The following is an 18568-nucleotide window of genomic DNA, read 5'->3' as shown; positions in this document are numbered from 1 at the left end:
AAAAAACATCGGGTACACAAAACACCTATCGTGTACAAAAAAACCCATCGTTATTTAAAAACACGTCGTATTTTATAAACAAGAGTTCGCTAGATACACAGGGTACCCAGAAATCACAACGTACACCGGGAGACAGGGTGTTTCACAAGCAGGGTACCCTGGATGCATAGGGCGTACCAAAACATCACTGGCCGCTCAAAAATAAGTGTACCCGACAGCCATGGAATAATGCATAATATCCCACGGATGGCTATCTACGGTGCTAAATAAGTTCAACATACATACATCATGACAAGTTACCCAACATTAATAGTTTACCCACGAGCGATATAGTATTTCATAGGCAGAGTAAGGGTTGTCACGTAAACAGAACGTGCCAATTCGTTACTAGTGCAGCACACCGGCGTGTTGGAGCGCAAATCCACAACATTTACAATCTTACTTATTGGCTGTGTCGGGTGGTGGCGGGTTTAACAACACATTTATATTTACGCGATCTAACCCAAAAAAAACTGTATTATGGATGATACTGGTCGCGAAAGCCTACGACGTGTTAACGCGATATAACCGGTTTTGCTGAAGAAAAATAATTCCATCGGCAATTCCCACTCCAACACGGTGCGGCGAAGGCTCCGCAGATCTCTCTATGACCTAAACGCCTTCACGCGATCCGAGATATAACAAACGAATCACGATGAGCCCGTGTATGAAAATATGAAGATTTTATTCTTCTTCCACTGTTATTAAGCATTCCACGCAGTGCACCAACGCGGGATCTCCAACTCGTTGCGGAATTGGCATCGCTCTGAAAGACGCGTAATTTATTTACCAAAATCCCCCCCCCCCCACCAAAAACACATTCAAGATACTAATTGCGAAACTACAGTCTTGTGTTTCCCGAGCGGCACGGAGTGGAAATCACAAAAGGGAAGTTGGCGGATTTGAATCAGAGTTTGTTGACAAGTTCCAGCTTTTGTGCGTGCGAAGCTGCCCATTAAGACCTCTCTCACGTTCCCATCGCCATCACACCGAGGTGCTGACGTAATAGCTGATTGACACGTTTCGTTCACGTGACGGGTGGCGGTGGGTTCACGACACATTTATATTTAGGCAATCTAACCCGTCCAACATTTTTCAATAAATAGTTTGTGTTGTCTAACTTGTTCGTATTGTTCTGCCTCGTTTGTATTGTTCTGTCTCGTTTATATTGTTCTGTCTCGTCTGTAATGTCTAACTTGTTCGTATTGTTCCGCCTCGTTCGTAGTGTCTGTTTCATTTGTATTATTCTGTCTTGTTTGTATTGTTCTGCCTCGTTTGTATTGTCTGTCTCCTTTGTATTGTTCTGCCTCGTTTGCATTGTCTGTCTCCTTTGTATTGTTCTGCCTCGTTTGCATTGTTCTGTCTCTGTCCCGTTTGTATTGTTCTGCCTCGTTTGCATTGTCCGTCTCCTTTGTATTGTTCTGCCTCGTTTGCATTGTTCTGTCTCTGTCCCGTTTATATTGTTCTGCCTCGTGTGTATTGTCTAACTTGTTTGTATTGTCTGTCTCCTTTGTATTGTTCTGTCTCGTTTGTATTGTCTGTCTCCTTTGTATTGTCTGTCTCCTTTGTATTGTCTGTCCCCTTTGTATTGTTCTGTCTCGTTTGTATTGTTCTGTCTTGTTTGTATTGTTCCGTCTCGTTTGTTTGCCTTGGTAAAGGCGCAGCCCTGCAATTGCTATAACATCAAAGTTCACCGCCCATTTAGGATGAAGGACCCCCTGCTATTCCACTCTGGGATATGAAGTGGCAATCCTTAGATTGTACATTTTCTACACAAGTATTATTCCATAGGCGTTACTGGCAGTATAAAAAAACGACCGTCAATATTATAATCTCCCTCTGCCATCCTCTGTTTTCCGAGATATAAATTTACCCTGCACATTAAGCACGTGGCAGGCAGCAGTGGATTGGGCATGGCTGATGATGGTGATGGCAGCGACAATTAAATACAAGTTGTGTCCATGTGGCATCTACATTCAAAACGTTGTACAGAAATAATGGCCATGTTTATTTCGTAGAGGTAGTCGGTCATCGGCAGTGTAAACAAAGAAGAAAAATCACGCATACGCATGGATTCTATAATACTCCGAAATGCGTTTGTCCTCAGAAGTCCAGTCCTGTTCTCCGAGAACGCCCGGTGTTCTTTTCATAAGGCGAATTGGATATAATGCGATGAATGTATGAGTGAACACAGTATTTATAATGCGGATGCGAATTTTATTCAACGCGATCGAATGAACAGAACCACGTCGCAGCGCGGGTAGGAATAAGCGGTTGTACGGCTGCCTCGGTGTAGCATCACACACGGCATTGGGATGCTGCTGGATGCTTCAAGATGCTACTCACTCAGTCTTCGTTCAGCCTGCGTACGCATCTCACGTGTTACCGCGGACTGTGCTTTACCCATACATTATTCATTATAGCGCGATTTTCCCATAAAGCGGTGTTGTTCAAGAACGCAACTTCCTCGTTATCGAAGAGACTCTCTATATATTAATGCCCGAATAATCACTGCTGTGACACAAGGATGAATAACAGGAAGATAGAGCGTGACACGTGGAGTTGGAGAACTTGGGGCTCATCGCTCAGCCTCTCACTCTTTGTGCCGCCACTCCGTCGCTCGACCATCGGCCTCCATCCCTTCTATCCACGACGTGCCCTGCGCAAGGCTATTTACTTTAACGATCGTCAGTATATTTAGTGCAGTTGAGTAATTAACTTAATGATATGATACTTATCTGACGATAATAACTCGTTTCCCGCTGCGATCCTTTAAAACATTTTTTTAAGTGCATCTAACTTTATTTTGCAACTTCAACAACATCGTCCTTATTTCTCATGTCGTAAACAGGAGCAATGTTATTATTATATACACACTTTTATTTAACTTCCCCTGTGGTCTGTTTATATTCTTTCAAATCATTGACGCTTAATATCTTCGGATCTGCGGAGCCTAACGAGCTGAAATGTTGTACACAGACTCATCGTCTCGCGTGCCAATTCAAGATTTCATTTAAAGAACTGGTCCAGGTCATGCCAATCCTGGGCCTTTTCGTGTTTTTTGCTTAATGTTTTTATTGCACTATTTAAAATATATTTTAATTATCCAGACAATAATGAACTATTGTTCTTGTCTGGATTGAGGTCTTCTTCTTCCACGTGTCTGTCCCACTCACGGGGGGTCCACTGGCCTTGCCAACCTTCTCCATGCTGCCCTATCCTCCGCCTTAGGATCAAAATGTACATGCATATATTAGTTTTACAAGATTAACATGGTAAAAAGCAAGTTTTTCAATGCACACACTTTTATTTGCACCCCAGAATTGATAAAAATGTAATGTGCTGAATAAAAGGAGGCGTTTCCTCTCGATATAAATCTTGATTTGAAGCTTTCGTGACTGCAGGAATCTATACTCTTTGGTTCTGGGTAAAGTCACGTAGATATAAAATAAAATAAATCACGACGTTTCGATCGACTTTACCGAAAGAACCAAAGAGTATCCGCTCAAAATGTTTAATTTTCTATACAGTATGCAAGCCACCCACTTTTATTCAGCACATCAAATTTGATTAATTCTGGGCATAAAAAAATTGTTTTCTACTTTTGAGTGCAAATAAAAGTGTGTGCATTGAAAAGCGTGCTTTTATTATCTAATTTATTTCTAACTGCACTGTCTCTCTCGTCCTGACTGGCAGACCTCAAAATTGGCAATTAGCTTCTGAACACATTGCTACCCCCGTCATCATCGACTACAATTGTAACATCATCTCAGGATTTGTCAAAACAGCCGAGTGGTTGCAGGCATCCGTTGCGGTAACAGAGGCAGAGGCGGGGGTGGGTGGATGGGGGTGACTGTGATGTTGGGGTTTGGTGACGGAAACACGGGAAGTGGAAGAGAGGAAAGGGGGGAACCTCGTGACGGAGAAGAGAAGAAGTGGGAGCGATCTGGGTCGAGACGGAGTGAGTGCCCGACAGAGACAGAGAGAGAAGAAGGGAGAGGATTCACGGACTGGTAAGTTTCAGTCGAGTAGCATATACACATGCAACATCATCATAATAACAACAGCAATAATAAATAACACATGTTTTGTCAATCCACTGCTGTAGATGGTGGCCTTGACATGCCTTGTCGGTCACAGAGATTGGTTGACCTATACTTAACCGCACTGGTCAGTGTGGCTTAGTGAAAATTAAGGGGAGGAGGGGGGGGTGTTGGAGGCCAGAACAGGTTCAGATGCCACGTATTGCAGCCGTGGCCCAAGATACAACACAGGCGGCTTCATTGGTGGCGCAGTGCGCAAACAATTCTCTGCAATGCACGTATCGTGACCGTAGGAATCTACTGTGGTCTATTCAAGGATGCATCTAATTCTTGACTCATAATACAGTGTGCTTAAAAAGAATGTCAACACTTCTGAGAATTTGCAACAATACCACAAGTAATGTGCCTCTGGGCTCTGGAGACCACCTGGAGAAAATTCCAGGCATCTGTTGACAATGATGGCGAACAATTGGAGACGTTTTGACTTTTTGAAGCTATTAACATTACATTTGTCATCATGTTACAGTGTATTATCCGTTCGTTTCCCATTATAAATGATAATCCCATATAAGGGTTAACACATTTTTTAAGCACCTTGTAGCTATTAGTTTGTCACCATATGTGCACTATTTTACGGGAATACGCGTGAGAATACCATGGGAGGTGGGAGCGGTGGTGCAGCGGTTAACACATCGTGCTATATAACCTATCGGCGACCTGAGTTTATTTGCACGTTTTGATTTTACGATGTGAGCCCCACTGAGCTATATCGCTCTTTTTCAGTAGCTACCTTACGTGGAAATTTATAGCAGCCAAATAATCTGAACCCATGTTAATTCTAAGCGGGAGGGAGAAATTGGAGGACCCAGAGAGAAAAAAATCCACGCAACCACGGGGAAAGAGAGAACATGCAAACTCCAAATGTACACCAGGCGTCATCGTCAGGATCAAACCGACGACCTTCTGCATACCAGGCAAGGAAGATAACATCACGCCACAGTGGCGCCCGTTAAATAAAGATAGATAAAGTACATACATTCAAGTTTCAAAAGGACACATTAAGAGCTCGTCTTGGTGTTTGAACAAAATGGCGGAGCAGAACCAATGATGGTAGTATGTGTATTTTATTTTCAAAGGCACAAAGCACAATAACAAATATATTATTGTTCCACCATTACACGATTTTTTATCGCTGTACCACCGCAACGAGAGCTCGCGTACCCCCCGGAGTTACGCTTACCACAGTTTCAAAATGACCGACCTAGGTTATCACCCGGCGGGCAACGGAGGGCAATGCAACGTAGTCCAGTCCATAGTTTGTGCACAGTGCTCAATTTCTAAGCTTCCACATCTATGCTCACCATAGTCACCAACCCACATTGACCAGCTTGGTGAAGTATGGTGGCAAGACCCGCCACGACCAGCAAGCACATGGGCAGGTCCCCGCATTCAGCCGTGGTTTGACAAAAGGGCTGTACGGGTACATTGAGATGAAGAAAATACTAATGATGAGAATGATCTGACTCAAAGTTCTGCATCTGTCTGGTGATTGCTATGATTGATGATGATGTTGTTAATGTCTTCCTGCAGAGCACCACACAATCGCTCATCCCATCAGGATGGCCACAACCACCCATCTCCCGAGCTCCTCTTTCTCCCCGACACTGCAGTTCAACACGACCACTGTCTGGAACTACGTCGCCTGGAACACCTCCCAAACCATCGTGACCCGGCTCTCCAAAAGCACAGACAAGACGCCGGAAACCTCCACCAGCACTGCCACCTTAATATACGCGGCCATAACCATCTTGACCATCGTCTTCGTCCTGGGCAGCATCGGCAACTTCTTGGTCATCTGGATCCTGGGCTTCAAGATGAAGCGCACGGTGGTGACCCTCTTCTTCTTGCACCTGTCCATCGCCGACTTCATCTTGGTCCTGCAGATCCCCCTGGTCATTGTCACCGTCTACATGGAAGCGCAGTGGGTGCTTGGGGCGGTCGCGTGCAAACTCGTGTGGTTCACCCTTGCCGTGAACAAGAACGCCAGCGTCTACTTCCTGACGCTCATCAGCGTCGACCGCTACGCCGCTCTGCTGCACCCCGTGTCCTCGCTGCCCCTGCGTCATCTGCGCGTGGCCCGGCGGCTCTGCCTGGCCGTGTGGCTCCTCGCCCTGCTGCTGAGTCTGCCGCCTCTCATCTTCTCCAACCTGGACGCGTCGGACGAAGGCCTCGTCTACTGCTGCAGCGGTTACAGCGACGATGTCCACGAGCACACGCGGCACATGCTGACCGCCATCGGGATTTCCTTCGTGGCGAGCTTCGCCGTTCCGTACGCCGTCATGATCTTCTGCTACTGTCGCATCGGGGCGAGGCTGCGGCGCGTAGACAAGACGCGTCGCGGCAACTCGCTCAGAATCATCGTGGTCGTGGTGGTGGCGTTCTCCGTCTGCTGGGCGCCGTACCACGCCATCGGACTGATGGAGGCCGCCTCCTACGTTCAGGACGACGAGAGCTTGTTGACGGCGGCAGAATGGGCAGACCCCGTGATCTGGGGATTCGCGTTCATCAACAGCTGCATCAACCCGATCCTCTACGTGTTCAGCGGCTCGGATCTCAAAGCCCGTTTCAGGCGCTCGCTCGTCGCCGCCATCGAGAACGCGTTCAGAGACCACGAGCCGTTGGATTCGGGGCAGGACAGCAGGAGCGGACACACGGCGCAGTCGCGGGACCTCGTCGACATCGCCATGGTCAGCACCGACGTGATCAGCACCAACATCAGCAGTGACTCCAATGGTAATGCGGAGGGCGGCCGCGTTGACGGGACGCGGGTTGCCTTGGTGCAGGAGGAACGGGTTTAGGGGTGGCCACCTTGAGGGATCTGCGCCACGAGAATTCCATTTGTTTTCATATCAAATCGACACCCCTGGGTGTTGTTTGTTTGACAAGCTCGCTTCTACTGAATGATATGAAGGATTGCTGCTGCAATTAGTGGTGATGATGATTGATGATGATGGTAGTGATGATGATGATTACGGTGGTCATGGTGATAGTGACGTTGATAAAAATGACGATGGTCGTGATAATGATGATGACGGTGGTAGTGGTGATAGTGACAATGATGATGACACACACCATGATTGAGGATTATTGAGGTGGTGGTGGCGGCCATGATGGTGGTGATGATAAAAACAATGTTACGGTTTAGGGTTATGATTTGAGGTATCGAGAGACTCTTCTACTTATCAACATTTGACTTACGAATTTTCAGAGATATGAACAAACCTGGTCCAAATGTCCAGTTGCCTGTGAGGACCGAGAGTCGTAAGTTCAACTGCCGTGCAATAGATGGCGGTGGTGGCATCTACATCTGCAGAACGTGAAGAACCAGTGGCATCTACATCTGCAGAACGTGAAAAACCAGTGGCATCTACATCTGCAGAACGTGAAGAACCAGTGGCATCTACATCTGTAGAAAATTAAGAACCAGTGGCATCTACATCTGCAGAACGTGAAGAACCAGTGGCATCTACATCTGTAGAATGTGAAGAACCAGTGGCATCTACATCTGTAGAACGTGAAGAACCAGTGGCATCTGCAGAACGTGAAGAACCAGTGGCATCTACATCTGCATAACATGAAGAACCAGTAGCATCTGCAGAACATGAAGAACCAGTGGCATCTACACCTGCAGATGTTGAAGAACCAGCGGCATCGACATCTACAGAAAATGAAGAACCAGTGGCATCTACTTAGTGGAATCTGCCTCTGCAGAACTTGCAGAATCAGCGGCATCTAAATATGCAGAAAATGAAGAACCAGTGGCATCTACATCTGCAGAACATGAAGAACCAGCGGCATCTACATTTGCAGAACGTGAAAAGACAGCGGCATCTACATCTATAGAACGTGAAGAAACCAGTGGTATCTAAATACTGTATGTAGAACATGAAGAACCAGTGACATTTAGATCTGCAAGAACGTGAAGAAGCAGTGGCATCTAAATCTGCAGAACATGAAGAACCAGCGACATCTACATCTGCAGAACATGAAGAGCAAGCGGCATCTACATCTGTAGAACGTGAAGAAGCAGTGGCATCTAAATCTGCAGAACATAAAGAACCAGCGACATCTACATCTGCAGAACATGAAGAGCCAGCGTCATCTACATCTGTAGAACGTGAAGAACCAGTGGCATCTACATCTGCAGAACATGAAGAATCAGCGGCATCTACATCTGCAGAACGTGAAGAACCAGCGGCATCAACACCTGCAGAACGTGAACAACCAGTGACATCTACATCGACAGAACATGAATAACCAGCGGCATCTACATCTGCAGAACGTGAAGAACCAGTGACATCTACATCTGCAGAACATGAATAACCAGCGGCATTTACATATGCAGAACATGAAGAACCAGTGGCATCTACAGCTACAGAACGTGAAGAACCAGTGGCATCTACTTCTGCAGAATATGAAGAACCAGCTGCATCTACATCTGCAGAACGCAAAGAACCAGTGGCATCTACATCTGCAGAACGTGAAGAACCAATGGCATCTACATCTACAGGAGAATATACAACTTTTAAAGCCGTGTTTCGTGTGCACGCCGTACAACATGTTTGGAATCGACAGGAGTAAAGTTTTTCTCGTGACAAATCAACTCATACGAACAGTACCTCTGGGACTTAACCCGTTCGTAAGTAGAGGAGTCCCTGTAATACGCCGGTTTACATGGACACGTTGCGGTGGTTGGATACGTTGGACCAATGTTGCAGCAATGTTCCACCGAAGTTGCAACAACATTGGAGCAACGTTGGACCACTTTTCATGTTTACTGGAGAGAACAGGGTCAACTTTAGGGTTATAATCGGTATCATGGCCAAAGGGAGAAGCGGAGACCAGGCCTGGGTGCCGTGAAGACCCGGGAGATGCGAGCAGAAAGGATGTTAGCCAACGTGGTTAGCCAACGTGGTTAACCAACGTCCTTAGCCAACGTTGTTCCACCTCAGGGGGGCGTTGTTGTCACATAGGAAAAAGGAAAGGGTTGGGGTAATCAAAAACCACAGTGTACCCAAGAGACACTGCGGTGTTCCATAAACAAATGGTACCCAAAGAGACTATATACCACCGAAACATGCAAGGGTTTGGGGAAAACATGACAACGTTGGCATGTGGTTGGAACCGTTGGACCAACGTTGCCTCGACGTTCCACGTGGTCCTGAGTAGGTTGAAACAGCGACGATTGTTTATCCCCCCCCCCCACGCATTTCACGTGGTATCTCGCGAATACTGATTGTGTGCGTTGCCTTTGCGACCGCCGTGCGACAACGCGAATACACACGCACACACGCACGCACGACACACACGCACGCACGCACACACGCACGCACGACACGCACGCACGCACGACACACACGCACACACGCACGCACACACGCACGCACGACACACACGCACACACGCACGACACGCACGCATGCACACGCGCACGCACGCAAGCACACGCGCACACACAACACAACGCGGAGTCGTGCTCACGGCAGAAAGCACCTCGGATTAGCGCGGCGCGACTAAAAAAGGTCAACATTCGTACCGTACGTACGAAGCAAAGTGAAAGTAGCACGTTATAGCGGCGAACCTTTTACGATAGATCATCTCGATCAATCAAACGATCCATACAAGTCGAGGTTATTTTCGCAACTGGATGAGAACGTGAAGAGGCTGGGTCATACTTAATTTGGAGCTTTCGTGACTGCAGGAATTACTCTTTGGTTTTTTCGGTAAAGTCACGTATGAAGAGAAAATAATAAATTAAATACTAGCATACGACGTTTCGATTGCAACACAAGCAATCATTATCAGGTATAAATGAAATAGAAACACAAATCTAGTATACTTAGAAATGTAATGTAATACAACAGAGAGTCGGATAACATAACAGTCAACATTACATTACATTTCTAAGTATACTACTAGTATTATTTTCTCTTTATACGGGACCTTACCTGGGTCATCAAAAATGGGCAAACTACGAGCCTAGGCGACAGACGTTGCAGGCGGATGCTCACAGATGAGTATCGGAGGCCGATCCTGTAGAATATAATGAAGAGGTAACCCTGGGATCATTCCTAATATTGGGGCGAGGAGAGAATTCGTAATGAGAGACGGCTGTCATTGCTCGTGGCTCTTCCCACAACCCCCCTGTACCCAGGGTGCTGTCCCCGCACCTCCGACAAGCACGGTTGGCAATGTACGGTGCGAAAGAAGTTCTACATACATACACACATGGTACAGTAATCATCTTTGTAAATGTAATAATAAAATGTGAAGATAATATGTATTGTGATGTGGGTTTAATAACAACGTCAATATTTCTTTCGGATTTCAAGAATATTTTGTAAATTTTGTAAATAATTTTTATTGATCCATTCCACGGGGTGGGGGGGGGGGTGTCCAACTTCCGCGATAGGCGGGTGGTGCATAGCGGGTTACGCGGCTCGGACAGGCAACCAACGAGAACGTCCAGGATCGTAGCGTTCTGTGGTGCGCGATGCATCCTTTTTATTCGGGGAAGGAAGGGGGGGGGGAGTTTCATTTCAAGTTCAGTCAAGTAAACTCAGGGTCTCTGGGGTGGCGTTCACGAGGGGGCCCCAGATCTGGGTGAACTCCCCTTCGCTGTTACTGAGGATGATTTCAAATGCACCGCGGCCGGTCTTCTGTCTTCGTTGTCCGCACAACTCTCGTCATTGTCCATCTACTCCCGAGCTCCTTGCACCGTTTGAAGTCGGCGCAATGTTTATTTGTTACACGGGAAATCCCGTGCAGCCAGTTACCCAGCTAGTTTCTGTGACAAGAGCCCGCAGCAGCCACTCACAACAACAGAGGTCATCGTCGGGGTGGAGAGGTGGCGCAGCCGATAGCCAGCCAGAAAACTCGAGGCACGGGTTTGTTTGTTTGTTTGTTAAATAGCAGCGTGGATATCATCCCCAATAAGTGCGCACATTTTCCGATCAATATGTGACCAAAAGTGTTGGGCAAACTCCCGTGATTTCTGGAAAACGCAAAGTACAGGCGAGATAGCAAGAGAATAGTTCTGTGCTGAGAGAGCCCAAGAAGCGATGGACATCGCAATAAGCATCGCGCCTTAATGGAGCTAAACGTCAATACCCGATCGGATGCCTGCCAAGAGGTCTGAGATGAATTCGAACCTCATGGAGTCTGCGGAGCGCACGTGACGGGTGACAGCGATTTGTGAATTCAACATTTCCGAGAGCATTTGCTGCCAACAAATGGACGAAACAGGCGGGTCCAATTGCGCCTGCGATTAGCGCGGTCGGCTACGCACGGCACGAAAAGAGTTCAGCGTACATACGTGTGTGTGTGTGTATATACTGACCCCGCCATAGCAATGTGGAAGTGCCACCGCCAGACGAGACTCGTTTGGGCCAGGAAGGCGAGGCGACGTTGACTTGGGCTAAATATTGAGAGCGTTGCTACGAGACTGGTGCTGCTGCTGCTACGATGGTCTTCTTCTTCGCGTCTCCTATCCAACCCATATAGCCTCGTCCCAATACTCTGCCCAAGCCGTCGCTTCTCGTGTTGATGTTGGCATTGCCAAATCTGCCACGGTGACTCATCGTCACCGTCATCACTGGCCGCCGTGTCCGTGCGGTGCTCCACCTGGTGAAGTGACTCAGCGCAGAGAGCGGTGGCAGTAACGAAACAGCTGCGAATTCTATGCCACCGAACTTAGGGGGGTCCCCCCCCCCCCCCCACACGGAACGGTTAGTTCAGCAAATCCTCCACCTGGGTTGAAGATTATTTTGTTATAAAAAGTGATTATTATTATTTTTTTACTACTGTGTAGGTTTTCACGGTTGTACCGTTTAGTTTTTGTTGTTGTTAGCAAATCTCCTTGATTACTTTCTTTCTCCAAAAATATGGTTCATTTACAACAATAGTTATCGTTACTCGCCCGTGTTTGTGAAATTTGCGTGCGTCTCTCTCCCCCCGTGGTCGCGTCGATTTTTCTCCGGGTCCTCCGGTTTTTCCCTCCACATTGAGAGTCAACATCGCGCCTTTAGGGTATTCGGCTGCTATAAATTTCCACGCGATAAACCAACTTCGTTTAGGCGATCATTTGTGGCCAGTTCGCTGCTGAATAAGAGCTACGTAGTTCACTCAGTGGGGCCTTGCCTCGTGAAATAAAAATAAAAATCTATTTTATCATGAGTTGTGTTGGCATTGGAATCTATTATTGGGAATTTACAAGGTCGGACTTACTTATATTTAAACTCGTGGGGGGTCACACAGGAGGGGGGGGGGTGTTCAAGATGGAAGGGGGGAGGAAGATAAAGGGTGAGGGGTGTGTTCAGAGCCGTCCGTAGGGTGCACGGCGAATTGGGGGTGACTGCCCCGGGCCCCGCGCTTGGGGGAGTGGGGGCTCGCATTTCGACGTCACCGTATCAGATGTAACACCCCTTCGCTAACCAACCCACAGATCTCACAACCCCCATTGTGCAACGTTGTGGTCTGAGCGACGCCAAATCGTGAAGTGCGAAGGCGAACTTGAAGCTATTTGACCTCTTGAGACTGTTGACAAATTCCAGTTTTGCGAGCGAAGAAGCATCTGTCATTTTTATTGAGCAAGCCAAACGCTGGATCATCATCATCATCAAACATACTCGTCACCTTCATTATCAATAATTTGTAAATCGATAAATTATTTTCATCACATAATAAATGTTTTTGGGTTATATCGCGTAAGTATAAATGCGTCGCAACCCTCCACCACCCGACACGGCCAATCGGCCAATCGGTAAAAAATGTGTCACGTTGACAAAACGCCACTTAGTTACTTCTTCAGCCCACCGGTGTGTTTGAAGAGTGAATCCACAACATTTAGAATTTGAGTAGTCCGACGTTTCGCTGGTAATTGCATCCAGCATCTTCGGGCGATTTGCCAGAACAGTGAAGCCATCCACCTGCTTCCGGTGTTAAATAGAGCAGCAGGATGACGTCATCATTGAACCCCATCAGGTTTCGAGATCAGAGGCGGAGGTGGGGGATATTGTAATTATATAATCGATTAGCAATCAGTTAATCAGTATGTGATTCCTCTATAAGGAATTGTAATGTTTTTTTGTATTACTTCATAATACGCTTCCAGGCTGCGCTAAGTAACTAATTCGCGTTTTGTTAACGTGACACATTTTTTTACTGATTGGCCGTGTCGGGTGGTGGAGGGTAGCGACACATTTATACTTACGCGATTTAACCCAAAAAACGTCATTACGAATAATACTGGTCGCGAAAGCCTGCTACGTGTTAAACCAATCTTCATGACAATCCATCAAAATTACGATCTTCCAAGAAGCTCGTGGTCCACACTGAATCGCATCCACTGCACGAGCCATGGCAGCAGATGCGGATATCTGACTCGCTCGTAGAGACGTAAAAACTCTACAGTCGTCGTGTGCGCTCATCCAGAACAGACACCATACGACGTGTAAATGACGCAATGCCCGATCCACAGCTACGAAGTGGACATCACCGCGATGATGAACGACCCCGCTGGTTACCTGCCTGGGCTTGGCGACGTGCGTGTGACATTGTAGCTGTTGCTCTCCATCTACAGCAGCAGCCGTACGAAAAAATCTGAAGAAATATTACGAATCATCATCAGCCATGTTCTACCCACTGCTGGATAGAGACCACCCCACACCGCGATGGAACGATCCATCTCACTGCTGCAAGTGAACTGATCTCTCATTGATTTAAAAAAATCTATATTTTAAAAAAAATTTTGAACAGCTTTCTACCGTTCAGTTTGTTTTCCTCCCCCAGCACCTCCGACTAGCGCGGTTGGCTACGCACGGTGCGAAAGAAGTTCCACATATAACATACATCGTCCAGCCAGCACCGGCACACGAGCTGATGTCACGCGCTCCATCTCCACGCAGCGCCTGCAGTCTCGAGCGCGTTCCCTCCCGTGGCTGCCTCTGAGCCATCGATGCCCCCCTCCAGCGACGGGTTCTACTAACTGGCCCAGAATGGTGCGCGTTTAACGATCGCAATTATGTTGTTTTAGTTACGCTTACGTAACGAGCAAGGGGCACTTCTTGAATGAAAGAAAAAAAAAACTGCACCTACAGAGACGCCTCTACTTACGAACGACCTTGGTTCTAGAGGTCTGTTCGTAAGTCGATTTGTTCGTAAGTCCAACTTTACTCCTGTCGATTCCAAACATGTTATATGGTATGTACACTCAACACGGGCATGGCGTTAAACGTTGTGTAATCTCCTGTAGATGTAGATGCCACTGGTTCTTCATGTTCTGTAGATGCAACTGGTTCTTCACGTTTTGCAGATGTAGGTGCCACCACCGCCATCTATTGCGCGGCGGTTGAACTTACGACTCTCGGTCCGAACAGGCAACTGGACATACGGACCAGGTTTGTTCGTATCTCTGAAAATTCAAATGTTGGTAAGTAGAGGAGTTTCTGTATATTTACATTCATCTAAATAATTCACAGCAACAATCCTTGTCGGATACCCTCACGTCGCGTACAGACGTCAGCTGCGCTCGTGATAGAGTTGATGGTTGACCGCTTAATGGGTTTGGTTCGACTAACGATGGGGAGTTGAAGAGAGGACGCAAGGCCTCTGTGAGAGATTACAGAGGTGAGTAGCAGAGACCTGCCTGGGTTGAGATGGCGTTGAGAGCGGGGCAGAGAGAAAGGGAGATAATTAATGGACCGGTGAGTTTCATCAAAGTATAATAATTCACGGCGGGGATGATTCAAGTGCTGAGTCGTCATCAGGCGGCGTTTCCATTGTCGCTACGAACGTGCGATAAATGCCTGTCTCGTTATCTCCGACTGGTTCTCGCCGGCTTGAATGGACGGATCTCGACTGAAAAAAAAACCAACCCCGTGGTTGGATAAATAAAGGTGGGAGCAAAATGCCATTCACGTTTGACCTCCAGTCACAATGAAATGCTGGCTCGTCGCATTTTCATTTTGTGTTGTTTTCCGTTTGCTCGTACCATCATCGCTACAAACCCCAGACGAAAACAAATCTCAAAATCACAACTACGCGCTTTACAATCGCAGATTGTAACCAAAGCAGCCAGTGACGACAAACCCCGGCGTGGCCAGGAGAACACAAACATCGCCACCACCACCACCACCACCCAGGGACTGCGCTGCCGACGATGGCACAACGCGAGGACAGTGTTGGCGATGTTCGTGGTGATGTTGGTGGCGATGATCGTGGTGATGTTGGTGGTGGTGATGGTGATGTTCGTGGTGATGTTGGTGATGGTGATGATGTGGGCAGCGGTGGCGTAGCGGTTAGCGCACTGCGCTACGAACCCGCCCACCCGATGTTGGATTCCCGCTCGCGGCCAACACCAGTGACGACTATTTGAGCCGGTCCTGGGCTTCCCCTAGGTCGACTCAAACCTAAAATGAGTACCTGGTGGGACGTGTAAGTGTCGCCACTGGGGAGACAAAGGCGACTGGGGTGGTGCTTTCCACCTGTGTTGCTGCGGCAGAGGGCAGCAGCAGCAGCAGAAGAGGCAAGAGAGCAGAGAGTTGAGAGAAGACACGGCCATGCGGGTTTGTATCATTCTGCACCATCGTACAGCAAGCTCGTCGTATTGTTCGATAATAAACTGGACAATTTATTTTATTTTACCAGGTAATGCCCTCTGAGCTATTATATCGCTGTTCTTTTTAAGAAGCGACCCTGGCCACATATGATAGCCCAACGAAGTGGCTTATCATCCTGTGGAAATGTATAGCAGCCAAATACTCTGAACGCACGCTGCTTCTCAATGTACAATGTGGGGTCACCAACCATTTGGGTTCCCAGTCTACAACCGGGCGAATCCGTAGACACCCCTATCCCCCCGTCCCCTACCTCCCCCCGCCCCCCTAACCCCCCCTGCCCCCCCCCCCAAGATCCCAGGTAGTGATCACGTGATGCACGGCTCCTCCTCCCGTCGAGCAAGTTTTAGATGTTGCATTTGCGAGTGAGTCACGTGCACCCGTCGCTCTCGGTGGAGTGTTAAGACCTTCGTGGACATTCCACGTTCCCCTGACCGGGAACAAGTCCCTCCATAGGACGAACCGCACCGTTTTGGCCTTCACCACGAAGTGGACTCGTTTTACCGACGATTTTAGAGGGGATGATGATGATGTTGCTGGTGGATTGGATGAGTTGGTTGACCTCCGACCAGGAATTGATATCACGCCACGTATATATATAGTATATAATACAGCTGTCCATTCCAAAATCGTCATCATCATCAGTCATGATCTCTCCACTGCTGGATAAAGGCCTCTCTTGCATCGCCACGTTCCTTTGCATCGCATCTCTCTCTTGAATTCTGCACCAATGGAAGACCCCCATCTCCAGCGCGTCTATTGTTATTACTCCTCTGGGCGGGCAAAGTCATTTGCAGCCAGCCAGCCAAACAAACTTTTTCTGTACGATTAACGTGTGTGCCGAGTGTGAGTGTCTTAGTCTACTCCTCCTTGAGAGTGCGTGCCGTGGCCTGGCTCACTTGAGAGTGCGTGCCGTGGTCTGGCTCACTTGAGAGTGCGTGCCGTGGCCTGGCTCACCGAGTCACGCAATCGCCCTGAGTCGGGGTTCGTGACTTTGTCAACGTCCCCAGCGATCGCGTTCCTCCTCTTTGCAATCGCGTGCGTTTTGTGTTTGCACGCGAGAGTCCAAACGAGGAAGTGGATGAGGGGGCGATGGTGGCGATGGGTGGGGATGATGATGATGATGGATGTGGGTTGATATATTTGTGACGAGATGATTGATGCGTGGTGGTGGTGGTGGTGCTGGTAGTGGTGGATAGGAGGATAATTATGATGATGGTGATTATGGCGGTGGTTGATGATGGAAATTATGATGGTGGTTGATGATGATGGTGATTGTGACGGGTCGTGATAGATGTGATGCTGCTGCTGCTGCTGATGATGATGCTGATGCTGATCAAAACAAATAATGGTGAAGGAGGTGGATGACGATGATGCGTCGTGCAGCTGTGGGTTGATGTATAAATTATGGATGCGAGTGGCGGGGTGGATGATCATGGATGATGAAGGGTGACGGCATGGGGGTACGTGCTGCTAATAATTAAGAGTGTTAGCAGTGGTTGATGATGATGATGGCGATGATGACTTCAGCAGCAATGATGACCGATACAATGACAGCAGCAAAGATGACGAAGATGATGGAAAAAGCCGCAAGGTTCATGGCCGACAATCCGAAAAGCTCAACTATTGTTTTATTTTACCAGGTTACGGCCCCACTGAGCTATACAGATTTTTTTTCAGAAGCGACCTGGCTACAAATGACAGCTCAACGAAAGTGGCTTGTCGTGTTGGGAAATCACAGCAGCCAAACACTCTAAACGCGCAATGTCGTTTCTCAATGTGGAAGGAAAAACCGGATGACCCGGAGAATAATCCACGGAGAAAAAAAGAGAGAGAGAGAGACACGCAAACTCCGAAAATACAGCAGCAGGCGTCAGAATCGGGATCGAACCCACGACTTCCTGCGTACCAGGCGAGGTAGTTAACATCTCGGCACCGTGGCGCCCCGCGGTTGGACAGAGCAGACAGGTGAGTGAGTACACGTGGGCGGTGGGAGGTCAGCCAGAAATGCCAAACAAGGAGCGGTTAAAAAGAGAGAGAGGGGGGGGGACAAATATAATAAAAAATGGAAGCGAGAGACGTAAAGTACTTTCTGAGAAGCGGTCATGGGAAGCTTGTGGTCTCTGACGGCCAGAGCGCATTCCCCTGCACGCTCCGGTTACTGCGGGTACAGTGCAATGGAAATCCGTGGAAGTCGCCCACACCCCCCCCCATACCCCCGCCATCATCCCACATGGCCGCGGATTTCAGGTCTGCGTTGGAGTCCTATACCCGACCGGTCGCAACTGATCGCGACTGGTCTGCGATGCAGAACTTCGGAGGCAATGGGGGGGGGGGGGGGGGGTGGTGGATCACGTGGAGGTTGAGCGAAACTACAAAACTTCGGTGGGATGCGAGGTGCCCAGGAGTGGGATTCTTGAGTCAATCTGTGCGGAGCTTTTGAGTTGCTATCCCTCTCGTAAAAAATGATTACTGAGACTCACTGAGGCTTTTGCTGGATAAAGGGCATTGTTGTCGTAGCCGGCCGAGTAAACCGCGGTTGTCCCCGCCATAGGAATGTGGAATTTCCACCACTGGATCAGAAGAGTCAAGGTTGTCTCGAGGTTCTGCAGGTGGGAGGTTGCGGCTCACCTGTGACGGGGGGGGGGGGAGATAGACATTGCACCGTGTGTGTAAGACTCTGGCCATGAACGGATGTATATAGAACAGGGAACGTTTCAGACAATGCACGTAAACATGATGTTTGCAAATACACAAAATCAGTGTAAAACTAAATCATAGCCGATTAAATTATTTGATTGTATGCGCTAT

At 48.0% G+C, this 18568-nt stretch overlaps 1 protein-coding gene across 1 annotated transcript; it reads left to right on the top strand.

Annotated features, from left to right (window-relative positions):
• Positions 1-3918: 3918 nt before the first annotated feature.
• Positions 3919-9121, top strand: LOC133348321 (formyl peptide receptor-related sequence 4-like). Its single transcript, XM_061561064.1, has 2 exons — positions 3919-4052; positions 5673-9121. Exon 2 carries the CDS (start codon positions 5702-5704, stop codon positions 6938-6940), a length of 1239 nt encoding a protein of 412 aa, XP_061417048.1. The 5' UTR covers positions 3919-4052; positions 5673-5701; the 3' UTR covers positions 6941-9121.
• The last annotated feature ends 9447 nt before the right edge of the window (positions 9122-18568 follow it).

This window comes from Lethenteron reissneri, chromosome 27, assembly GCF_015708825.2.
Source record: "Lethenteron reissneri isolate LAM-NWPU_2019-01 chromosome 27, ASM1570882v1, whole genome shotgun sequence".
Lineage (NCBI taxonomy): Eukaryota > Metazoa > Chordata > Hyperoartia > Petromyzontiformes > Petromyzontidae > Lethenteron > Lethenteron reissneri.
This window is presented reverse-complemented; position numbering and strand designations above follow the sequence as displayed.